General features: G+C 40.8%; 2 protein-coding genes across 2 annotated transcripts in view; both read left to right on the top strand.

The window, feature by feature from the left end:
- Cadps (calcium-dependent secretion activator 1) overlaps nt 1-21,520 on the top strand; it is a 1,554,015-nt gene that overhangs the window by 795,386 nt on the left and 737,109 nt on the right. The window lies entirely within an intron of this gene.
- LOC139750943 (mitochondrial import inner membrane translocase subunit Tim23-like) lies at nt 5,107-5,989 on the top strand. Its single transcript, XM_071665866.1, has one exon. The coding sequence runs from the start codon at nt 5,129-5,131 to the stop codon at nt 5,648-5,650; it is 522 nt and encodes a 173-aa protein (XP_071521967.1). The 5' UTR covers nt 5,107-5,128; the 3' UTR covers nt 5,651-5,989.

The raw sequence follows: 21,520 nt of genomic DNA on the forward strand, positions 1-21,520 counted from the left end.
CGCAAAGCTTTCACTACCTCTGGATATTGGTAAATAGAGAAGAGGTAGTAAAAGCTTTGCGGAAGATGAAAGGCGGCAAGGCAGCAGGTTTGGATGGTATTGCAGTGGAATTTATTAAAAAAGGGGGTGACTGTATTGTTGACTGGTTGGTAAGGTTATTTAATGTATGTATGAATCATGGTGAGGTGCCTGAGGATTGGCGGAATGCTTGCATAGTGCCATTGTACAAAGGCAAAGAGGATAAGAGTGAGTGCTCAAATTACAGAGGTATAAGTTTGTTGAGTATTCCTGGTAAATTATATGTAAGGGTTTTGATTGAGAGGGTGAAGGCATGTACAGAGCACCAGATTGGGGAAGAGCAGTGTGGTTTCAGAAGTGGTAGAGGATGTGTGGATCAGGTGTTTGCTTTGAAGAATGTATGGAAGGATTACTTAGAAAAGCAAATGGATTTGTATGTAGCATTTATGGATCTGGAGAAGGCATATGATAGAGTTGATAGAGATGCTCTGCGGAAGGTACTAAGAATATATAGTGTGGGAGGCAAGTTGTTAGAAGCAGTGAAAAGTTTTTATCAAGGATGTAAGGCATGTGTACGTGTAGGAAGAGAGGAAAGTGATTGGTTCTCAGTGAATGTAGGTTTGTGGCAGGGGTGTGTGATGTCTCCATGGTTGTTTAATTTGTTTATGGATGGGGTTGTTAGGGAGGTGAATGCAAGAGTTTTGAAGAGAAGGGCAAGTATGTAGTCTGTTGTGAATGAGAGGACTTAGCAAGTGCATCAGTTTTTGTTCGCTGATAATAAAGTGCTAGTGGCTGATTCAGGTGAGAAACTGCAGAAGTTGGTGACTGACTTTGGTAAAGTGTGGGAAAGAAGAATGACTTTGGTAAAGTGTGTGAAATAAGAAAGCTGAGAGTAAATGTTAATAAGAGTAAGGTTATTAGGTTCAGTAGGGTTGAGGGACAAGTCAGTTTGGAGGTAGGTTTGTTTGGAGAAAAAATGGAGGAAGTGATATGTTTTAAATATCTGGGAGTGGATTTGGCAGCAGATGGAATCATGGAAGTGGAATTGAGTCACATGGTGGTGGAGGGGGCGAAGGTTCTGGTAGCATTAAAGACATGTGGAAGGCATAACGTTATCTCGGAGAGCAAAGATGGGTATGTTTGAAGGAATAGTGATTCCAAAAATGTTATATGGTTGTGAGGCATAGGCTATAGATATGGTTGTGTGGAGGGGGTGGATGTGTTGGAAATGAGGTGTTTGAGGACAATATGTGGTGTGAGGTGGTTTGATCGAGTAAGTAATGAAAGGGTAAGAGAGATGTGTGGTAATAAAAAGAGTGTGGTTGAGAGAGCAGAAGAGGGTGTATTGAAATGGTTTGGTCACATGGAGAGAATGAGTAAGGAAAGATTGACAAAAAGGATGTATGCGTCAGAGGTGGAGGGAACGAAAAGTGGGAGACCAAATTGGAGGTGGAAGGATGGAGTGAATAAGATTATGAGCGATCAGGGCCTGAACATACAGGAGGGTGAAAGGCATGCAAGGAATAGAGTGAACTGGAACGATGTGGTATATTGGGGTCGATGTGCTGTCAATGAATTGAACCTGGGCATGTGAAGTGTCTGGGGTAAACCATGGAAAGTTTTGTGGAGCCTGGATGTAGAAAGGGAGCTGTGGTTTTGGTGCATTATACATGACAGTTAGAGACCGAGTGTGAATGAATGTGGCCTTTGTTGTCTTTTCCTAGTGCTATCTCATGCACGTGCTGATGGAGGAGGTTGTCATTTCAAGTGTGTCAGTGTGGCAACACGAATGAATAAAGGCAGCAAGTATGAATTATGTACATGTGTATATATGTATATATCTGTGTATTGATTGAGAGGGTGAAGGCATGTACAAAACATCAGATTTGGGAAGAGCAGTGTGGTTTCAGAAGTGGTAGAGGATGTGTGGATCAGATGTTTGCTTTGAAGAAGGTATGTGAGAATATTAAGAAAAACGAATGTATTTGTATGTAGCATTTATGGATCTGGAGAAGGCATATGATAGAGTTGATAGAGATGCTCTGCGGAAGGTACTAAGAATATATAGTGTGGGAGGCAAGTTGTTAGAAGCAGTGAAAAGTTTTTATCAAGGATGTAAGGCATGTGTACATGTAGGAAGAGAGGAAAGTGATTGGTTCTCAGTGAATGTAGGTTTGTGGCAGGGGTGTGTGATGTCTCCATGGTTGTTTAATTTGTTTATGGATGGGGTTGTTAGGGAGGTGAATGCAAGAGTTTTGAAGAGAAGGGCAAGTATGTAGTCTGTTGTGAATGAGAGGACTTAGCAAGTGCATCAGTTTTTGTTCGCTGATAATAAAGTGCTAGTGGCTGATTCAGGTGAGAAACTGCAGAAGTTGGTGACTGACTTTGGTAAAGTGTGGGAAAGAAGAATGACTTTGGTAAAGTGTGTGAAATAAGAAAGCTGAGAGTAAATGTTAATAAGAGTAAGGTTATTAGGTTCAGTAGGGTTGAGGGACAAGTCAGTTTGGAGGTAGGTTTGTTTGGAGAAAAAATGGAGGAAGTGATATGTTTTAAATATCTGGGAGTGGATTTGGCAGCAGATGGAATCATGGAAGTGGAATTGAGTCACATGGTGGTGGAGGGGGCGAAGGTTCTGGTAGCATTAAAGACATGTGGAAGGCATAACGTTATCTCGGAGAGCAAAGATGGGTATGTTTGAAGGAATAGTGATTCCAAAAATGTTATATGGTTGTGAGGCATAGGCTATAGATATGGTTGTGTGGAGGGGGTGGATGTGTTGGAAATGAGGTGTTTGAGGACAATATGTGGTGTGAGGTGGTTTGATCGAGTAAGTAATGAAAGGGTAAGAGAGATGTGTGGTAATAAAAAGAGTGTGGTTGAGAGAGCAGAAGAGGGTGTATTGAAATGGTTTGGTCACATGGAGAGAATGAGTAAGGAAAGATTGACAAAAAGGATGTATGCGTCAGAGGTGGAGGGAACGAAAAGTGGGAGACCAAATTGGAGGTGGAAGGATGGAGTGAATAAGATTATGAGCGATCAGGGCCTGAACATACAGGAGGGTGAAAGGCATGCAAGGAATAGAGTGAACTGGAACGATGTGGTATATTGGGGTCGATGTGCTGTCAATGAATTGAACCTGGGCATGTGAAGTGTCTGGGGTAAACCATGGAAAGTTTTGTGCAGCCTGGATGTAGAAAGGGAGCTGTGGTTTTGGTGCATTATACATGACAGTTAGAGACCGAGTGTGAATGAATGTGGCCTTTGTTGTCTTTTCCTAGTGCTATCTCATGCACGTGCTGATGGAGGAGGTTGTCATTTCAAGTGTGTCAGTGTGGCAACACGAATGAATAAAGGCAGCAAGTATGAATTATGTACATGTGTATATATGTATATATCTGTGTATTGATTGAGAGGGTGAAGGCATGTACAAAACATCAGATTTGGGAAGAGCAGTGTGGTTTCAGAAGTGGTAGAGGATGTGTGGATCAGGTGTTTGCTTTGAAGAAGGTATGTGAGAAATATTAAGAAAAACGAATGTATTTGTATGTAGCATTTATGGATCTACAGAAGGCATATGCTAGAGTTGATAGAGATGCTCTGTGGAAAGTATTAAGAGTATATAGTGTGGGAGGCAAGTTGCTGGAAGCAGTGAAAAGTTTTTATCATGGATATAAGGTATGTGTATTGGTAGGAAGAGAGGAAAGTGATTGGTTCTCAATGAATGTTGGTTTGCTGCAGGGGTGTGTGATCTCTCCATGGTTGCTTAAGTTGTTTATGGATTGGGTTGTTAGAGAGGTGAATGGAAGAGTTTTGGAGAGAGGGGCATGTATGCAGTCTGTTATAGATGAGAGAGCTTGGGAAGTGAGTCAGTTGTTCGCTGATGTTACAGCACTGGTGGCTGATTTGGGTGAGAAACTGCAGAAGCTGGTGACTGAGTTTGGTAAATTGTGTGAAAGAAGAATGAGAGTAAATGTGAATAAGAGCAAGGTTATTAGGTACAGTACAATTGAGGGACAGGTCATTTGGAAGGTAAGTTTGAATGGAGAAAAACTGGAGGAAATGAAGTGTTTTAGATATCTGGGAGTGGATTTTGCAGTGGATGGAGCCATGGAAGCGGAGGCGAGACACAGGGTGGGGGAGGGGTCGAAACTTCTGGGAGCATTGAAAAATGTGTGGAAGGCAAGAACATTTTCTCGGAAAGCAAAAATGGGTATGTTTGAAGGAATGGTGGTGCCAACAATGTTATATGGTTGCGAGACGTGGGCTATAGATAGGGTCGTGTGGAGGAGGGTGGATGTGTTGGAAATGAGATGTTTAAGGGCAGTATGTGGTGTGAGGTAGTTTGATCAGCTAAGTAATGAAAGGGTAAGAGAGATGTTTGGTAATAAACAGAGTGTGGTTAAGAGAGCAGAAGAGGGTGTATTGAAATGGTTTGGTCACATGGAGAGAATGAGTAAGGAAAGATTGACAAAGAGGATATATGTGTCAGAGGTGGAGGGAATGAGAAGTGGGAGACCAAATTGGAGGTGGAAGGATGAAGTAAAAAAGATTTTGAGCGATTGGGGCCTAAACATGCAGGAGGGTGAAAGGCATGCAAGGAATAGAGTGATTGGAATGATGTAAACCGGGGTTGATGTGCTGTCATTGAATTGAACCAGGGCATGTGAAGCATCTGGGGTAGACCATGGAAAATTTTTTTGGGCCTGGATGTGGAAAGGGAGCTTTGGTTTCAGTGCAATATACATGACAGCTAGAGACTGAGTGTAAACGAATGTGGCCTTTGTTGTCTTTTCTTAGTGCTACTTCGTACACGTGCGGGGGGAGGGGGGTATCATTTCATGTGTGACGGGGTGGCGTCGGGAATGGATAAAGGCAGCAAGTATGAATTATGTACATATGTATATATCTATATGTCTGTGTATGTATGTATATGTTGAAATGTATAGGTATGTATATGTGCTTGTGTGAACGTGTATGTGTATACATATCTATGTGGGTGGGTTGGACCACTCTTTCATCTGTTTCCTTGCGCTACCTCTCTAATACGGGAGACAGCATCAAAGTATAAGAAATGAATCGATAAATAATGTATATATATGTATACATTGAAATGTATACATATATATCGCCATATCTAAACTTTGACCCTGCATACCTTCAGACCACACAGCCAGAATTTATTGCCTTAGAAGGAGCTTCACAGAAACGTGGACGTTTTGAGCTTGCTTTCTCACAGATTGGAGGATCATGTTTGATTGGTGCTGGCCTTGGCGGAGCACAAGGGTTGTATGGTGGCATTCAAGAAACAGCAGCTGCAGGTCACACAGGGAAAATTAGACGAACACAATTACTGAACTATATAATGAAGCGTGGTTCTGCCTCAGCCAATACACTTGGAGCTATTGCATTTATGTACTCCGGCCTGGGTTGCCTCATTTACTATGCCCGCGGTAGCCATGAAGATGAAATGAATACCCTGGGTGCTGCAACCCTGACTGGACTCCTTTATAAATCAACAGCTGGTCTAAAGAAGTGTGCCATGGGAGGACTAATTGGACTTGGCATATCTGCTGCTTATATTGCATTTTCATCACGGGAGAAATTGAAGGATCGATATGTGCATAGGTTTTAATGAAAGTGTATTAGATTACAGAATATATTCTATTTCATTTCTTGTGACATAGATGTGAAGCAATCCAAGTAATTGAAGAATTGTAGACAACAGTGGAGTATCAGTGTACTGATGTGAAGAAGACTGAAAGAACCTAGAGGAGAATTGGCATGGTTTTGCTGCCATATCACTAGATGTATGGTAACATTCAATCTTTAGTGATTCCACACTGTTAAACCTATTTCTGTATATCATAATTATGTGACTCATGCTTTCATCTGTACAGCAGGGTGGACAGCATCTGACATGGTTTATTTTCCATGTATTTTATAATCCAGGTTTTTACACTGAATAGTTAGTATTCCCTGGGGATAGGGGAGAAAGAATACTTCCCACGTATTCCCTGCGTGTCGTAGAAGGCGACTAAAAGGGGAGGGAGCGGGGGGCTGGAAATCCTCCCCTCTCGTTTTTTATTTTTTTATTTTTTTAATTTTCCAAAAGAAGGAACAGAGAATTGGGCCAGGTGAGGGTATTCCTTCAAGGCCCAGTCCTCTGTTCTTAACGCTACCTCGCTAATGCGGGAAATGGCGAATAGTTTGAAAGAAAGTTTGAAACATTGAAATGTATAGGTATGTATATGCGCTGTGGGGACGTGTATGTATATACATGTGTATATGGGTCGTTTGAGCCATTCTTTCATCTTTTTTCCTTGTGCTACCTTGCTAATGTGGGAGACAGCGACAAAGTATAATAAAACAAAAAGTAATATATATATATATATATATATATATATATATATATATATATATTTTTTTTTTTTTTTTTTTTATACTTTGTCGCTGTCTCCCGTGTTTGCGAGGTAGCGCAAGGAAACAGACGAAAGAAATGGCCCAACCCCCCCCATACACATGTGTATACATACGTCCACACACGCAAATATACATACCTACACAGCTTTCCATGGTTTACCCCAGACGCTTCACATGCCTTGATTCAATCCACCGACAGCACGTCAACCCCGGTATACCACATCGCTCCAATTCACTCTATTCCTTGCCCTCCTTTCACCCTCCTGCATGTTCAGGCCCCGATCACACAAAATCTTTTTCACTCCATCTCTCCACCTCCAATTTGGTCTCCCTCTTCTCCTCGTTCCCTCCACCTCCGACACATATATCCTCTTGGTCAATCTTTCCTCACTCATTCTCTCCATATGCCCAAACCACTTCAAAACACCCTCTTCTGCTCTCTCAACCACGCTCTTTTTATTTCCACACATCTCTCTTACCCTTATGTTACTCACTCGATCAAACCACCTCACACCACATATTGTCCTCAAACATCTCATTTCCAGCACATCCATCCTCCTGCGCACAACTCTATCCATAGCCCACGCCTCGCAACCATACAACATTGTTGGAACCACTATTCCTTCAAACATACCCATTTTTGCTTTCCGAGATAATGTTCTCGACTTCCACACATTCTTCAAGGCCCCCAGAATTTTCGCCCCCTCCCCCACCCTATGATCCACTTCCGCTTCCATGTTTCCATCCGCTGCCAGATCCACTCCCAGATATCTAAAACACTTCACTTCCTCCAGTTTTTCTCCATTCAAACTCACCTCCCAATTGACTTGACCCTCAACCCTACTGTACCTAATAACCTTGCTCTTATTCACATTTACTCTTAACTTTCTACTTCCACACACTTTACCAAACTCAGTCACCAGCTTCTGCAGTTTCTCACATGAATCAGCCACCAGCGCTGTATATATATATATATATATATATATATATCTTTTTCTTTTTCTTTCGTACTATTCGCCATATCCCGCGTTAGCGAGGTAGCGTTAAGAACAGAGGACTGGGCCTTTGAGGGAATATCCTCACGTAGCCCCTTTCTCTGTTCCTTCTTTTGGAAAATTGAAAAAAAAAAGATTTGAAAAAACAAGAGGGGAGGATTTCCAGCCCCCCGCTCCCTCCCCTTTTAGTCGCCTTCTACGACATGCAGGGAATACGTGGGAAGTATTCTTTCTCCCCTATCCCCAGGGATAATATATATATATATATATATATATATATATATATATATATATATATATATATATATATATATATTTCTTTCTTTCTTTCATACTATTCACCATTTCCCGCGTTAGCAAGGTAGCGTTAAGAACAGAGGACTGGGCCTTTGAGAAAATATCCTCATCTGGCCCCCTTCACCGTTCCTTCTGGAAAAAAAAAAGAAAAAAAAAAAAAATATATATATATATATATATATATATATATATATATATATATATATATATATATATGGTTTAAAAAGCGAGATATACATAAGTATACGTATGTAAGTATGAGAGATGGCCAGAGAGCGTTATTGGATTACGTGTTAATTGACAGGCGCGCGAAAGAGAGACTTTTGAATGTTAATGTGCAGAGAGGTGCAACTGGATGGATGTCTGATCATTATCTTGTGGAGGCTAAGGTGAAGATTTGTATGGGTTTTCAGAAAAGAAGAGTGAATGTTGGGGTGAAGAGGGTGGTGAGAGTAAGTGAGCTTGGGAAGGAGACTTGTGTGAGGAAGTACCAGGAGAGACTGAGTACAGAATGGAAAAAGGTGAGAACAATGGAAGTAAGGGGAGTGGGGGAGGAATGGGATGTATTTAGGGAATCAGTGATGGATTGCGCAAAAGATGCTTGTGGCATGAGAAGAGTGGGAGGTGGGTTGATTAGAAAGGGTAGTGAGTGGTGGGATGAAGAAGTAAGATTATTAGTGAAAAAGAAGAGAGAGGCATTTGGACAATTTTTGCAGGGAAAAAATGCAATTGAGTGGGAGATGTATAAAAGAAAGAGACAGGAGGTCAAGAGAAAGGTGCAAGAGGTGAAAAAGAGGGCAAATGAGAGTTGGGGTGAGAGAGTATCATTAAATTTTAGGGAGAATAAAAGGATGTTCTGGAAGGAGGTAAATAAAGTGCGTAAGACAAGGGAGAAAATGGGAACTTCAGTGAAGGGCACAAATGGGGAGGTGATAACAAGTAGTGGTGATGTGAGAAGGAGATGGAGTGAGTATTTTGAAGGTTTGTTGAATGTGTTTGATGATAGAGTGGCAGATATAGGGTGTTTTGGTCGAGGTGGTGTGCAAAGTGAGAGGGTTATGGAAAATGATTTGGTAAACAGAGGCAACATCAGAGGCATATACTACAACTTAGATTCAAAGTTAGAAACACCAGAAATAATTGGTAAGGAACAAGAGTTGATAAATTACCTTCGAGAAGAATTAAAAAACAAAGATAAAGAGCTCTTCATTGTGGTGACTCAAGAAGTGGAGCAGACTCGGGCCAGAGGTTGAAGTCGCGTCGCCTCGCCGCAGTGTATCGAGACAGACTTCCCCAGAACTTTTAAAGGGGAAGTAAATGTTTTATAGTTGTGTTAATGGAGTGATAGTTTTCATGCATGGTGTTTTTGACAAGAAAATAGTGAAGTTGGAGAAAAATGTAGCTTAGACATTGAAGCTTATTGACACAGTGGTGAAATTGATGAGAACTGCTATTGACGTTTGTGTGAATAAATTGTACATTTCCTTTTCCATAGCCAGAGGTTGAACCATTATGTGACATTCATTTTTTTTCATTCATTTCAAGCTAAAAGTTTGTTTTCTAAATTGTTTCTTACATTTTTCATATGTATATATATGTATGTGTGTGTGTGTGTGTGTGTATGTGCGTATGTGTGTGTGTGTGTGTGTGTATATGTATATATGTATGTATATTATCCCTGGGGATAGGGGTGAAAGAATACTTCCCACGTATTCCTCGCGTGTCGTAGAAAGCGACTAGAGGGGACGGGAGCGGGGGGCCGGAAATCCTCCCCTCCTTGTATTAACTTTCTAAAATGGGAAACAGAAGAAGGAGTCACGCGGGGAGTGATCATCCTCCTCGAAGGCTCAGAGTGGGGTGCCTAAATGTGTGTGGATGTAACCAAGATGTGAAAAAAGGAGAGATAGGTAGTATGTTTGAGGAAAGGGACCTGGATGTTTTGGCTCTGAGTGAAACGAAGCTCAAGGGTAAAGGGGAAGAGTGGTTTGGAAATGTCTGGGGAGTGAAGTCAGGGGTTAGTGAGAGGACAAGAGCAAGGGAAGGAGTAGCAATACTCCTGAAACAGGAGTTGTGGGAGTATGTGATAGAATGTAAGAAAGTAAATTCTCGATTAATATGGGTAAAATTGAAAGTTGATGGAGAGAGGTGGGTGATTATTGGTGCATATGCACCTGGGCATGAGAAGAAAGATCATGAGAGGCAAGTGTTTTGGGAGCAGCTAAATGAGTGTGTTAGCGGTTTTGATGCACGAGACCGGGTTATAGTGATGGGTGATTTGAATGCAAAGGTGAGTAATGTGGCAGTTGAGGGAATAATTGGTATGCATGGGGTGTTCAGTGTTGTAAATGGAAATGGTGAAGAGCTTGTAGATTTATGTGCTGAAAAAGGACTGATGATTGGGAATACCTGGTTTAAAAAGCGAGATATACATAAGTATACCTATGTAAGTAGGAGAGATGGCCAGAGAGCGTTATTGGATTACGTGTTAATTGACAGGCGTGCGAAAGAGAGACTTTTGGATGTTAATGTGCTGAGAGGTGCAACTGGAGGGATGTCTGATCATTATCTTGTGGAGGCTAAGGTGAAGATTAGTATGGGTTTTCAGAAAAGAGGAGTGAATGTTGGGGTGAAGAAGGTGGTGAGAGTAAGTGAGCTTGGGAAGGAGACCTGTGTGGGGAAGTACCAGGAGAGACTGTGTACAGAATGGAAAAAGGTGAGAACAATGGAAGTAAGGGGAGTGGGGGAGGAATGGGATGTATTTAGGGAATCAGTGATGGATTGCGCAAAAGATGCTTGTGGCATGAGAAGAGTGGGAGGTGGGCTGTTTAGAAAGGGTAGTGAGTGGTGGGATGAAGAAGTAAGAGTATTAGTGAAAGAGAAGAGAGAGGCATTTGGACGATTTTTGCAGGGAAAAAATGCAATTGAGTGGGAGAAGTATAAAAGAAAGAGACAGGAGGTCAAGAGAAAGGTGCAAGAGGTGAAAAAAAGGGCAAATGAGAGTTGGGGTGAGAGACTATCAGTAAATTTTAGGGAGAATAAAAAGATGTTCTGGAAGGAGGTAAATAGGGTGCGTAAGACAAGGGAGCAAATGGGAACTTCAGTGAAGGGCGTAAATGGGGAGGTGATAACAAGTAGCGGTGATGTGAGAAGGAGATGGAATGAGTATTTTGAAGGTTTGTTGAATGTGTCTGATGACAGAGTGGCAGATATAGGGTGTTTTGGTCGAGGTGGTGTGCAAAGTGAGAGGGTTAGGGAAAATGATTTGGTAAACAGAGAAGAGGTAGTAAAAGCTTTGCGGAAGATGAAAGCCGGCAAAGCAGCAGGTTTGGATGGTATTGCAGTGGAATTTATAAAAAAAGGGGGTGACTGTATTGTTGACTGGTTGGTAAGGTTATTTAATGTATGTATGACTCATGGTGAGGTGCCTGAGGATTGGCGGAATGCGTGCATAGTGCCATTGTACAAAGGCAAAGGGGATAAGAGTGAGTGCTCAAATTACAGAGGTATAAGTTTGTTGAGTATTCCTGGTAAATTATATGGGAGGGTATTGATTGAGAGGGTGAAGGCATGTACAGAGCATCAGATTGGGGAAGAGCAGTGCGGTTTCAGAAGTGGTAGAGGATGTGTGGATCAGGTGTTTGCTTTGAAGAATGTAGGTGAGAAATACTTAGAAAAGCAAATGGATTTGTATGTAGCATTTATGGATCTGGAGAAGGCATATGATAGAGTTGATAGGGATGCTCTGTGGAAGGTATTAAGAATATATGGTGTGGGAGGCAAGTTGTTAGAAGCAGTGAAAAGTTTTTATCGAGGATGTAAGGCATGTGTACGTGTAGGAAGAGAGGAAAGTGATTGGTTCTCAGTGAATGTAGGTTTGCGGCAGGGGTGTGTGATGTCTCCATGGTTGTTTAATTTGTTTATGGATGGGGTTGTAAGGGAGGTAAATGCAAGAGTCCTGGAAAGAGGGGCAAGTATGAAGTCTGTTGGGGATGAGAGAGCTTGGGAAGTGAGTCAGTTGTTGTTCGCTGATGATACAGCGCTGGTGGCTGATTCATGTGAGAAACTGCAGAAGCTGGTGACTGAGTTTGGTAAAGTGTGTGGAAGAAGAAAGTTGAGAGTAAATGTGAATAAGAGCAAGGTTATTAGGTACAGTAGGGGTGAGGGTCAAGTCAATTGGGAGGTGAGTTTGAATGGAGAAAAACTGGAGGAAGTGAAGTGTTTTAGATATCTGGGAGTGGATCTGTCAGCGGATGGAACCATGGAAGCGGAAGTGGATCATAGGGTGGGGGAGGGGGCGAAAATTTTGGGAGCCTTGAAAAATGTGTGGAAGTCGAGAACATTATCTCGGAAAGCAAAAATGGGTATGTTTGAGGGAATAGTGGTTCCAACAATGTTGTATGGTTGCGAGGCGTGGGCTATGGATAGAGATGTGCGCAGGAGGATGGATGTGCTGGAAATGAGATGTTTGAGGACAATGTGTGGTGTGAGGTGGTTTGATCGAGTAAGTAACGTAAGGGTAAGAGAGATGTGTGGAAATAAAAAGAGCGTGGTTGAGAGAGCAGAAGAGGGTGTTTTGAAATGGTTTGGGCACATGGAGAGAATGAGTGAGGAGAGATTGACCAAGAGGATATATGTGTCGGAGGTGGAGGGAACGAGGAGAAGAGGGAGACCAAATTGGAGGTGGAAAGATGGAGTGAAAAAGATTTTGTGTGATCGGGGCCTGAACATGCAGGAGGGTGAAAGGAGGGCAAGAAATAGAGTGAATTGGAGTCATGTGGTATACAGGGGTTGACGTGCTGTCAGTGGATTGAAGCAAGGCATGTGAAGCGTCTGGGGTAAACCATGGAAAGCTGTGTAGGTATGTATATTTGCGTGTGTGGACGTGTGTATGTACATGTGTATGGGGGGGGGGTTGGGCCATTTCTTTCGTCTGTTTCCTTGCGCTACCTCGCAAACGCGGGAGACAGCGACAAAGTATAAAAAAAAAAAAAAAAAAAAAAAAAAAAAAAAAAAACAGAGAATAGGTAGTAAAAGCTTTGCGGAAGATGAAAGCTGGCAAGGCAGCAGGTTTGGATGGTATTGCAGTGGAATCTATTAAAAAAGGGGGTGACTGTATTATTGACTGGTTGGTAAGGTTATTTAATGTATGTATGACTCATGGTGAGGTGCCTGAGGATTGGCGGAATGCGTGCATAGTGCCATTGTACAAAGGCAAAGGGGATAAGAGTGAGTGCTCAAATTACAGAGGTATAAGTTTGTTGAGTATTCCTGGTAAATTATATGGGAGGGTATTGATTGAGAGGGTGAAGGCATGTACAGAGCATCAGATTGGGGAAGAGCAGTGTGGTTTCAGAAGTGGTAGAGGATGTGTGGATCAGGTGTTTGCTTTGAGGAATGTATGTGAGAAATACTTAGAAAAGCAAATGGATTTGTATGTAGCATTTATGGATCTGGAGAAGGCATATGATAGAGTTGATAGAGATGCTCTGTGGAAGGTATTAAGAATATATGGTGTGGGAGGCAAGTTGTTAGAAGCAGTGAAAAGTTTTTATCGAGGATGTAAGGCATGTGTACATGTAGGAAGAGAGGAAAGTGATTGGTTCTCAGTGAATGTAGGTTTGCGGCAGGGGTGTGTGATGTCTCCATGGTTGTTTAATTTGTTTATGGATGGGGTTGTTAGGGAGGTGAATGCAAGAGTTTTGGAAAGAGGGGCAAGTATGAAGTCTGTTGGGGATGAGAGAACTTGGGAAGTGAGTCAGTTGTTGTTCGCTGATGATACAGTGCTGGTGGCTGATTCATGTGAGAAACTGCAGAAGCTGGTGACTGAGTTTGGTAAAGTGTGTGAAAGAAAAAAGTTAAGAGTAAATGTGAATAAGAGCAAGGTTATTAGGTACAGTAGGGTTGAGGGTCAAGTCAATTGGGAGGTGAGTTTGAATGGAGAAAAACTGGAGGAAGTGAAGTGTTTTAGATATCTGGGAGTGGATCTGGCAGCGGATGGAAACATGGAAGCGGAAGTGGATCATAGGGTCGGGGAGGGGGCGAAAATTCTGGGAGCCTTGAAGAATGTGTGGAAGTCGAGAACATTATCTCGGAAAGCAAAAATGGGTATGTTTGAAGGAATAGTGGTTCCAACAATGTTTTATGGTTGCGAGGCGTGGAGTATGGATAGAGTTGTGCGCAGGAGGATGGATGTGCTGGAAATGAGATGTTTGAGGATAATGTGTGGTGTGAGGTGGTTTGATCGAGTAAGTAACGTAAGGGTAAGAGAGATGTGTGGAAATAAAAAGAGCGTGGTTGAGAGAGCAGAAGAGGGTGTTTTGAAATGGTTTGGTCACATGGAGAGAATGAGTGAGGAAAGATTGACCAAGAGGATATATGTGTCGGAGGTGGAGGGAACGAGGAGAAGAGGGAGACCAAATTGGATGTGGAAAGATGGAGTGAAAAAGATTTTGTGTGATCGGGGCCTGAACATGCAGGAGGGTGAAAGGAGGGCAAGGAATAGAGTGAATTGGAGCGATGTGGTATACCGGGTTTGACGTGCTGTCAGTGGATTGAATCAAGGCATGTGAAGCGTCTGGGGTAAACCATGGAAAGCTGTGTAGGTATGTATATTTGCGTGTGTGGACGTATGTATATACATGTGCATGGGGGTGGGTTGGGCCATTTCTTTCGTCTGTTTCCTTGCGCTACCTCGCAAACGCGGGAGACAGCGACAAAGCAAAAAAAAAAAAAAAAAATATATATATATATATATATGTATATATATATATATATATATATATATATTTTTTTTTTTTTTTTTTTTTATACTTTGTCGCTGTCTCCCGCGTTTGCGAGGTAGCGCGAGGAAACAGACGAAAGAAATGGCCCAACCCCCCCCCCATACACATGTACATACACACGTCCACACACGCAAATATACATACCTACACAGCTTTCCATGGTTTACCCCAGACGCTTCACATGCCTTGATTCAATCCACTGACAGCACGTCAAACCCTGTATACCACATCGCTCCAATTCACTCTATTCCTTGCCCTCCTTTCACCCTCCTGCATGTTCAGGCCCCGATCACACAAAATCTTTTTCACTCCATCTTTCCACCTCCAATTTGGTCTCCCTCTTCTCCTCGTTCCCTCCACCTCCGACACATATATCCTCTTGGTCAATCTTTCCTCACTCATTCTCTCCATGTGCCCAAACCATTTCAAAACACCCTCTTCTGCTCTCTCAACCACGCTCTTTTTATTTCCACACATCTCTCTTACCCTTACGTTACTTACTCGATCAAACCACCTCACACCACACATTGTCCTCAAACATCTCATTTCCAGCACATCCATCCTCCTGCGCACAACTCTATCCATAGCCCATGCCTCGCAACCATACAACATTGTTGGAACCACTATTCCTTCAAACATACCCATTTTTGCTTTCCGAGATAATGTTCTCGACTTCCACACATTTTTCAAGGCTCCCAAAATTTTCGCCCCCTCCCCCACCCTATGATCCACTTCCGCTTCCATGGTTCCATCCGCTGACAGATCCACTCCCAGATATCTAAAACATTCACTTCCTCCAGTTTTTCTCCATTCAAACTCACCTCCCAATTGACTTGACCCTCAACCCTACTGTACCTAATAACCTTGCTCTTATTCACATTTACTCTTAACTTTCTTCTTCCACACACTTTACCAAACTCAGTCACCAGCTTCTGCAGTTTCTCACATGAATCAACCACCAGCCCTGTATCATCAGCGAACAACAACTGACTCACTTCCCAAGCTCTCTCATCCCCAACAGACTTCATACTTGCCCCTCTTTCCAGGACTCTTGCATTTACCTCCCTAACAACCCCATCCATAAACAAATTAAACAACCATGGAGACATCACACACCCCTGCCGCAAACCTACATTCACTGAGAACCAATCACTTTCCTCTCTTCCTACACGTACACATGCCTTACATCCTCGATAAATATATATATATATATATATATATATATATATATATATATATTTTTGTTTTTTATACTATTCGCCATTTCCCGCGTTAGCAAGGTAGCGTTAAGAACAGAGGACTGGACCTTTGAGGGAACATCCTCACCTGGCCCCCTTCTCTGTTCCTTCTTTTGGAAAATTGAAAAAAAAAACTGAGAGGGGAGGATTTCCAGCCCCCCGCTCCCTTCCCTTTTAGTCGCCTTCTACGACACGCAGGGAATACGTGGGAAGTATTCTTTCTCCCCTATCCCCAGGGAAATTATAAAACCCCAAGGTTTCACCCAGAACGCCTTGATGCTCTTCTTGTTAAGTTGTTCACCAAACACAGAAGAGCGGCGGTGGGCTACCAATCCATTGGGTCCTTATATTATATATATATATATATATATATATATATATATATATATATATATATATATATATATATATATATATACATATATGTGTGTGTGTGTGTGTTTCATACATTGTGGTTGGTATATTATAATGATTCATGCTTTCAAAAATGCCTTGAAAAATAATGCAACATAAATATTAAAGCTTGTGTAGGCCATTGCCACCCACCGTGTGTTGTCATAATGTAGATCAGTCATTTCTATTTTATCACCCTTAAGATATTTGGAACAGTAGTATGACAGCAGTATGCTGTTGTGGCAGTGCAGGAAAATCAAAGGAAAGATATGGGTGTATTAGATAGCTTGCGTTTATTGTTCATACAAAAAATAACCATACAAGTAGATATGCTTTAGCACAAAACTGCCATACACTTTTGCATTTGTGTAGTAAGCAAGGAAAATGCAGGAAAATTCTCCTATATCTAACTTTGATGACTGGTTTATGCCAGCTGATGATGTTCCACATCTACTGTATGAACAGGTGCTAGGAGAGAACATTTTGTGACAAATTGACTCACAAGTGGAAGATATACTGTCAACATTAGATAGAATGAAATTAAATGAAGCAGTTGGCCCTGAAGAGTTTGGTCTGAGAACAATGAAAGAAGCTAAAAATAAGATAATCAAATCCTTGACTGTTCTTTTTATTAAGTCACTTGCTCCATAGAAAACTTATGAGGATGAAACTTTGCCAATATATATCACTCATATTCAAAAAAGACAAAAGTACCTTAACCAGAAATAATTGTCATTCAACTGGATGTCCATAGTTGGTAAACTTATGGAAACCTTCAATTAGGAAAAAATTGTAAATCACATAAAGGATCACAATTTGACAGTTTGTAGCATGGTTTTCAGTGCATTTATTCATGGATGAGTGACAGTCTTGAGTAATTTGGTTTTTAGTACCTACAGCATGTGATGAAAATAAATAGATGATGGCATTTATTTAGATTTTCAGAAAGCATTCGATTAAGCTCCTTATTAAAGATTACAAGCAAATGTTAAATTACATTGCCTGAATGGAATTGTACTTTGATGTTAGAAGATTGATTAACTGATGATAAACAATGAGTAATGATTAAATATCAATGTTGTGCTGCAGAAATTCATAGTTGGGACTGGTTCTCTCTCTCTCTCTCTCTCTCTCTCTCTCTCTCTCTCTCTCTCTCTCTCTCTCTCTCTCTCATATGAATATTAGTGCCATTGATCATGGACTGTGTTGTAAGATATCACAGTTGAAGCTAAGCTTGGATATGGTGCTACTGCAGATATTTTACATCTGCAGCTGCAAACTTACATAGACAGACTGATAAGCTGGGCTCACAGGTGTCAAATGTGTTATATATTGATAAGTGCAAAGTTTTAAACATGAGTAAGAATGTGAAGAGTTTTAACTATGAGAATTCTACTGAGCTAGAAAAGGTTGATGCGGAAAGAGATTCAGGTGTGATAATCTTGGATGGCTTAAGATCAAAAAAGCACTGCATAGAAGTAGTAAAAAAGACAATCAAAATTTGAGGCTTCATGTTTAAGGCATTCGAATCAAGCCTTACATTGAGATTGTTGTTCAGTTTTGGCTACCATACTGTATCTAAAAGAGAAATAGACACAATAGAGTACAGTGTTGAGTTCTGTGAAGGGCTCATCAGAGCTTTCTGAATCCCTTTGTGCATTCTGTGCTTTTATGAAAAGCCCCTAAACAAAAATATTGTTCAGAAAGATATACCTTTTTCAAGTAATATGATTTACTTATATCTGTTTTAAGTGGTTTTCAGTCTCTTCTTATACCTTTAACTCATACAGGTGAGATATTAAGCCCAGAATGCATTAACAAGAATGCATGGAGCCTGTGTCCTTGTGTCATCCTGCTTTCTGTTTAAGAATTTCAGTATCTTCAGCTTGGAAGCAGTTTTTCCCCACTTCAACAGTTGTTTCTTTTTCCAGTAATATGAATGATTCTATGTTGATTACAGCTTTTTAAAGACATAAGTGATCACTGTAGAGAGTGTTAGTACAAAATGTACCGGATTATAGATTGCTTAGTCTGCATTAGAATACAGATGTGACGATAATGTTTTTCAAGTAAGTTAAGCAATTGATTACAAGTGGTTTTCCAAGTTCCATGATTATTTTCTCAATAGGTGTTCTTCACAAGAAACTGAGTTTGTAGTACATTACTTGTAATACCTCTTTGTATTTACCTGTATGTTCTGTATGGGAAGAGAGTTTTACATTTGTGGGACCCCATCTCTTGAACACTCACTACTGTCATGCAACCTCTTAGATTTATGTATGATGTTTTCATATGTCTGGGCTTGTACAATCGCATGTACTCAATGTAATTTACCAGTGGATGCACCTGGTCCCTGCTTTATGGATGGGTTGTGTTCCAAACACTTTTGCTTAATGCAATATTGCATAAAGATAGCTCCCTAAAAAGAACTGTAACATTTACTGAACAAATCCACTGAAAATCATGTAGTATAGCAAAAATATGACCATGAAAAAAATTAAAAGAATTAAGAATAAGTATTTATTTGAATACTTATTATGGACATGGAAATGTAACTGCTTGAAAAATGGATTTGGTTGTGGTACGAGTCAGTCTATCAATCTATCTCTATCTCTGAAACCTTTTCTTCTGGGGACTCCCATCAAGGGGTGGCCATGGCAAAAGAGTCTCCAGTTATCCATGTCCATACATGCCTTCCTTGCATTCATCATTCTATGCATTCTTCCTCTGTTTCTCATCCTCCTGTATTCCTCCAACCTATTTGCCCATGTCGCAGGTGGTCTTCCCCTCACACCAAACCCTTTAATTGTACTATCATACATGCTCCTTGTAAATTCCCAGTCTTACATTCTTTCCACATGCCCATACCACTTCAAAGTATTACTTTTCACCCATTCTACCATTCTACAGTTCATTCCCTTTGCCTTCCCTGCTATACTGTATCTCTCATACACCCCTTCTTTTCTTTCTTCATTCCATCTTGTCAGTGGATTAAGATATCCTTGGGTGAGTGTGTTGGTGGGTCATATACGTATGATTCTACTTGAAGGAAGTTTGACAGGATAACATGAATAAAAGACTTAGGCAAGTAGCTGTAATCACAAGACGGCATCAATTGAGAGGAAATGTTGGTGAGGCTGTAGGTTGGTGCAGCACAGCAGCAAGGTGAAGGATGAAAGTCTAGAAGAATTAGCAAATTGGATGCTGGAGGTTGATGAAGCAGGTGAGGCAGTACATTAGATTGATGGAGCAGAAGAGGCAGTTGAAGGTTAATTTGAGCAAGGCTTCAAGTACTGGAACATTGTTGATTGTTTTGCCATTCTTTCTTATTTTCTTTTAATAGGTTTCCATGTAGGGAGTAAGAGCAGAGGTTAAAATATGCTTGAATTGCAGTCTTTCTGTCATGGTATCTGTGTGTAATGTAAACTGTGTAGGAGACTGAGCTTGTGAAAAAACTCGATGATTTTCTTCATATTCATGTTTCTGATTTTCAGGGACTGTCCATCATCCTTCTGGTCCTCCTTGCCATAACTTTCTGTTGTAGCCAGTTCCAGCAGATCATCTACATTTAATTCACCATCATAGGAATCAGTTAGCTCCAGTATACCAGGTTCATCCATGTCAGAGAAGCCCTCTCCTCTCCACCTTATGTCTGAAGTTAACAACCTTTTGTGCTGCCTTAAAGAATTTGGGGAAGCTCTTAAAACCATTTACACATTCCTTCCACAGTAGTTGAGAGCAACAGTTTGAGTTGAACAACACCATGCTAGCTCGTGTTCCTGAATTCATTATCTGTGGATCCTTACCACACATTTACTCCAATATTTTTATGAATAACTGGATAATTATTAGCTCATGAGTTAGGTACAAAATACTGAAGAGAATCATATAATCTAGAATCTTGCAGCAAAAAGTGCCTGTTTTTGGCAAATTGGCCATAACTTTCTGTTGTAGCCAGTTCCAGCAGATCATCTACATTTAACTCACCATCATAGGAATCAGTTAGCTCCAGTATACCAGGTTCATCCATGTCAGAGAAGCCCTCTCCTCTCCACCTTATGTCTGAAGTTAACAACCTTTTGTGCTGCCTTAAAGAATTTGGGGAAGCTCTTAAAACCATTTACACATTCCTTCCACAGTAGTTGAGAGCAACAGTTTGAGTTGAACAACACCATGCTAGCTCGTGTTCCTGGATTCATTATCTGTGGATCCTTACCACACATTTACTCCAATATTTTTATGAATAACTGGATAATTATTAGCTCATGAGTTAGGTACAAAATACTGAAGAGAATCATATAATCTAGAATCTTGCAGCAAAAAGTGCCTGTTTTTGGCAAATTCATTTATGTTCGATTTGGCATATGTGTCTGTCCGAAATGACTGAATGGTTATAATTTACCTTAACTGTGTATAATATCAAAGAAAGTGTGAGATTTTGTTTAAAACAGAGTGTGGAATTATATTTTTTATGTCAAAGAAAGTGATAGATATTGTTTAAAATGGATGATGAGTGTTGAACTGTATGTTGATTTTGAGCTGAACTGTTTTATGAATTTCCTTATTCAAGTCAGATAAGAAAACTTTCCTCAGGAGTGTAATCCCCCTTACATATTGAGTTTCAGGTGCTTGTCTAACATTAAACCACTTAGCGACAGGTCTCCAGGAATGTTACACAGTTGTTTAGTGGGGGCTAGATGCACAAAATGAAAATAGTGGCTATACCTATAGAACTGTGATACATGCAGACAGAAAGCAATTTGAAGCAGAAGGAATAGAACATACATGCAGGGAGATGAGAAGGTTGATGTGGTAGACAAAGAAAATTAAACACCTTTGTAGAGACGTGAGGAAAGTGAAGAAAAATGATAAGCCCCCAAAAAAGTGCAGTGAAATAACACAAGTAAGAGTCAGTAGAAGTGTCAGACAAAGAAACAAAGATAAATGAAAACAAAAAAGAAAAAAGAATATGGTGGGTCAGTAATAACTGAAACAAAGAGCCATGAAAGCATGCAGACAATACCTCAGGCTAATATGAATGCTGAAATGAATACAGATATAATCATATTGAAATATGCAAGAAAACACTAGTTTGAGAGAGATGATGCCAATGTTGCTGTAATCAAGAGGGATGGGAATATTCTTTCCCTGAACTATGCAATAAGTATGACAAGAGTATATTTGCACCTGGGGTGACAAATGCAGAATCATACAACCACAAGAATTTGCAGACAGTGGAAGACACTTAGGCATAAGCAGACAGCTAAAGGGCCTTAATCCATATAAGACTTCTTGTCCTGATGAAGTTACCTCCTGTGTGCTGAGGAAGTATACTGATACACCTGACAGGCCACTTGAAGTGTTGTGCAACATGCTA

This window comes from Panulirus ornatus, chromosome 10 (assembly GCF_036320965.1).
Source record: "Panulirus ornatus isolate Po-2019 chromosome 10, ASM3632096v1, whole genome shotgun sequence".
NCBI classification, from domain to species: Eukaryota; Metazoa; Arthropoda; class Malacostraca; order Decapoda; family Palinuridae; genus Panulirus; species Panulirus ornatus.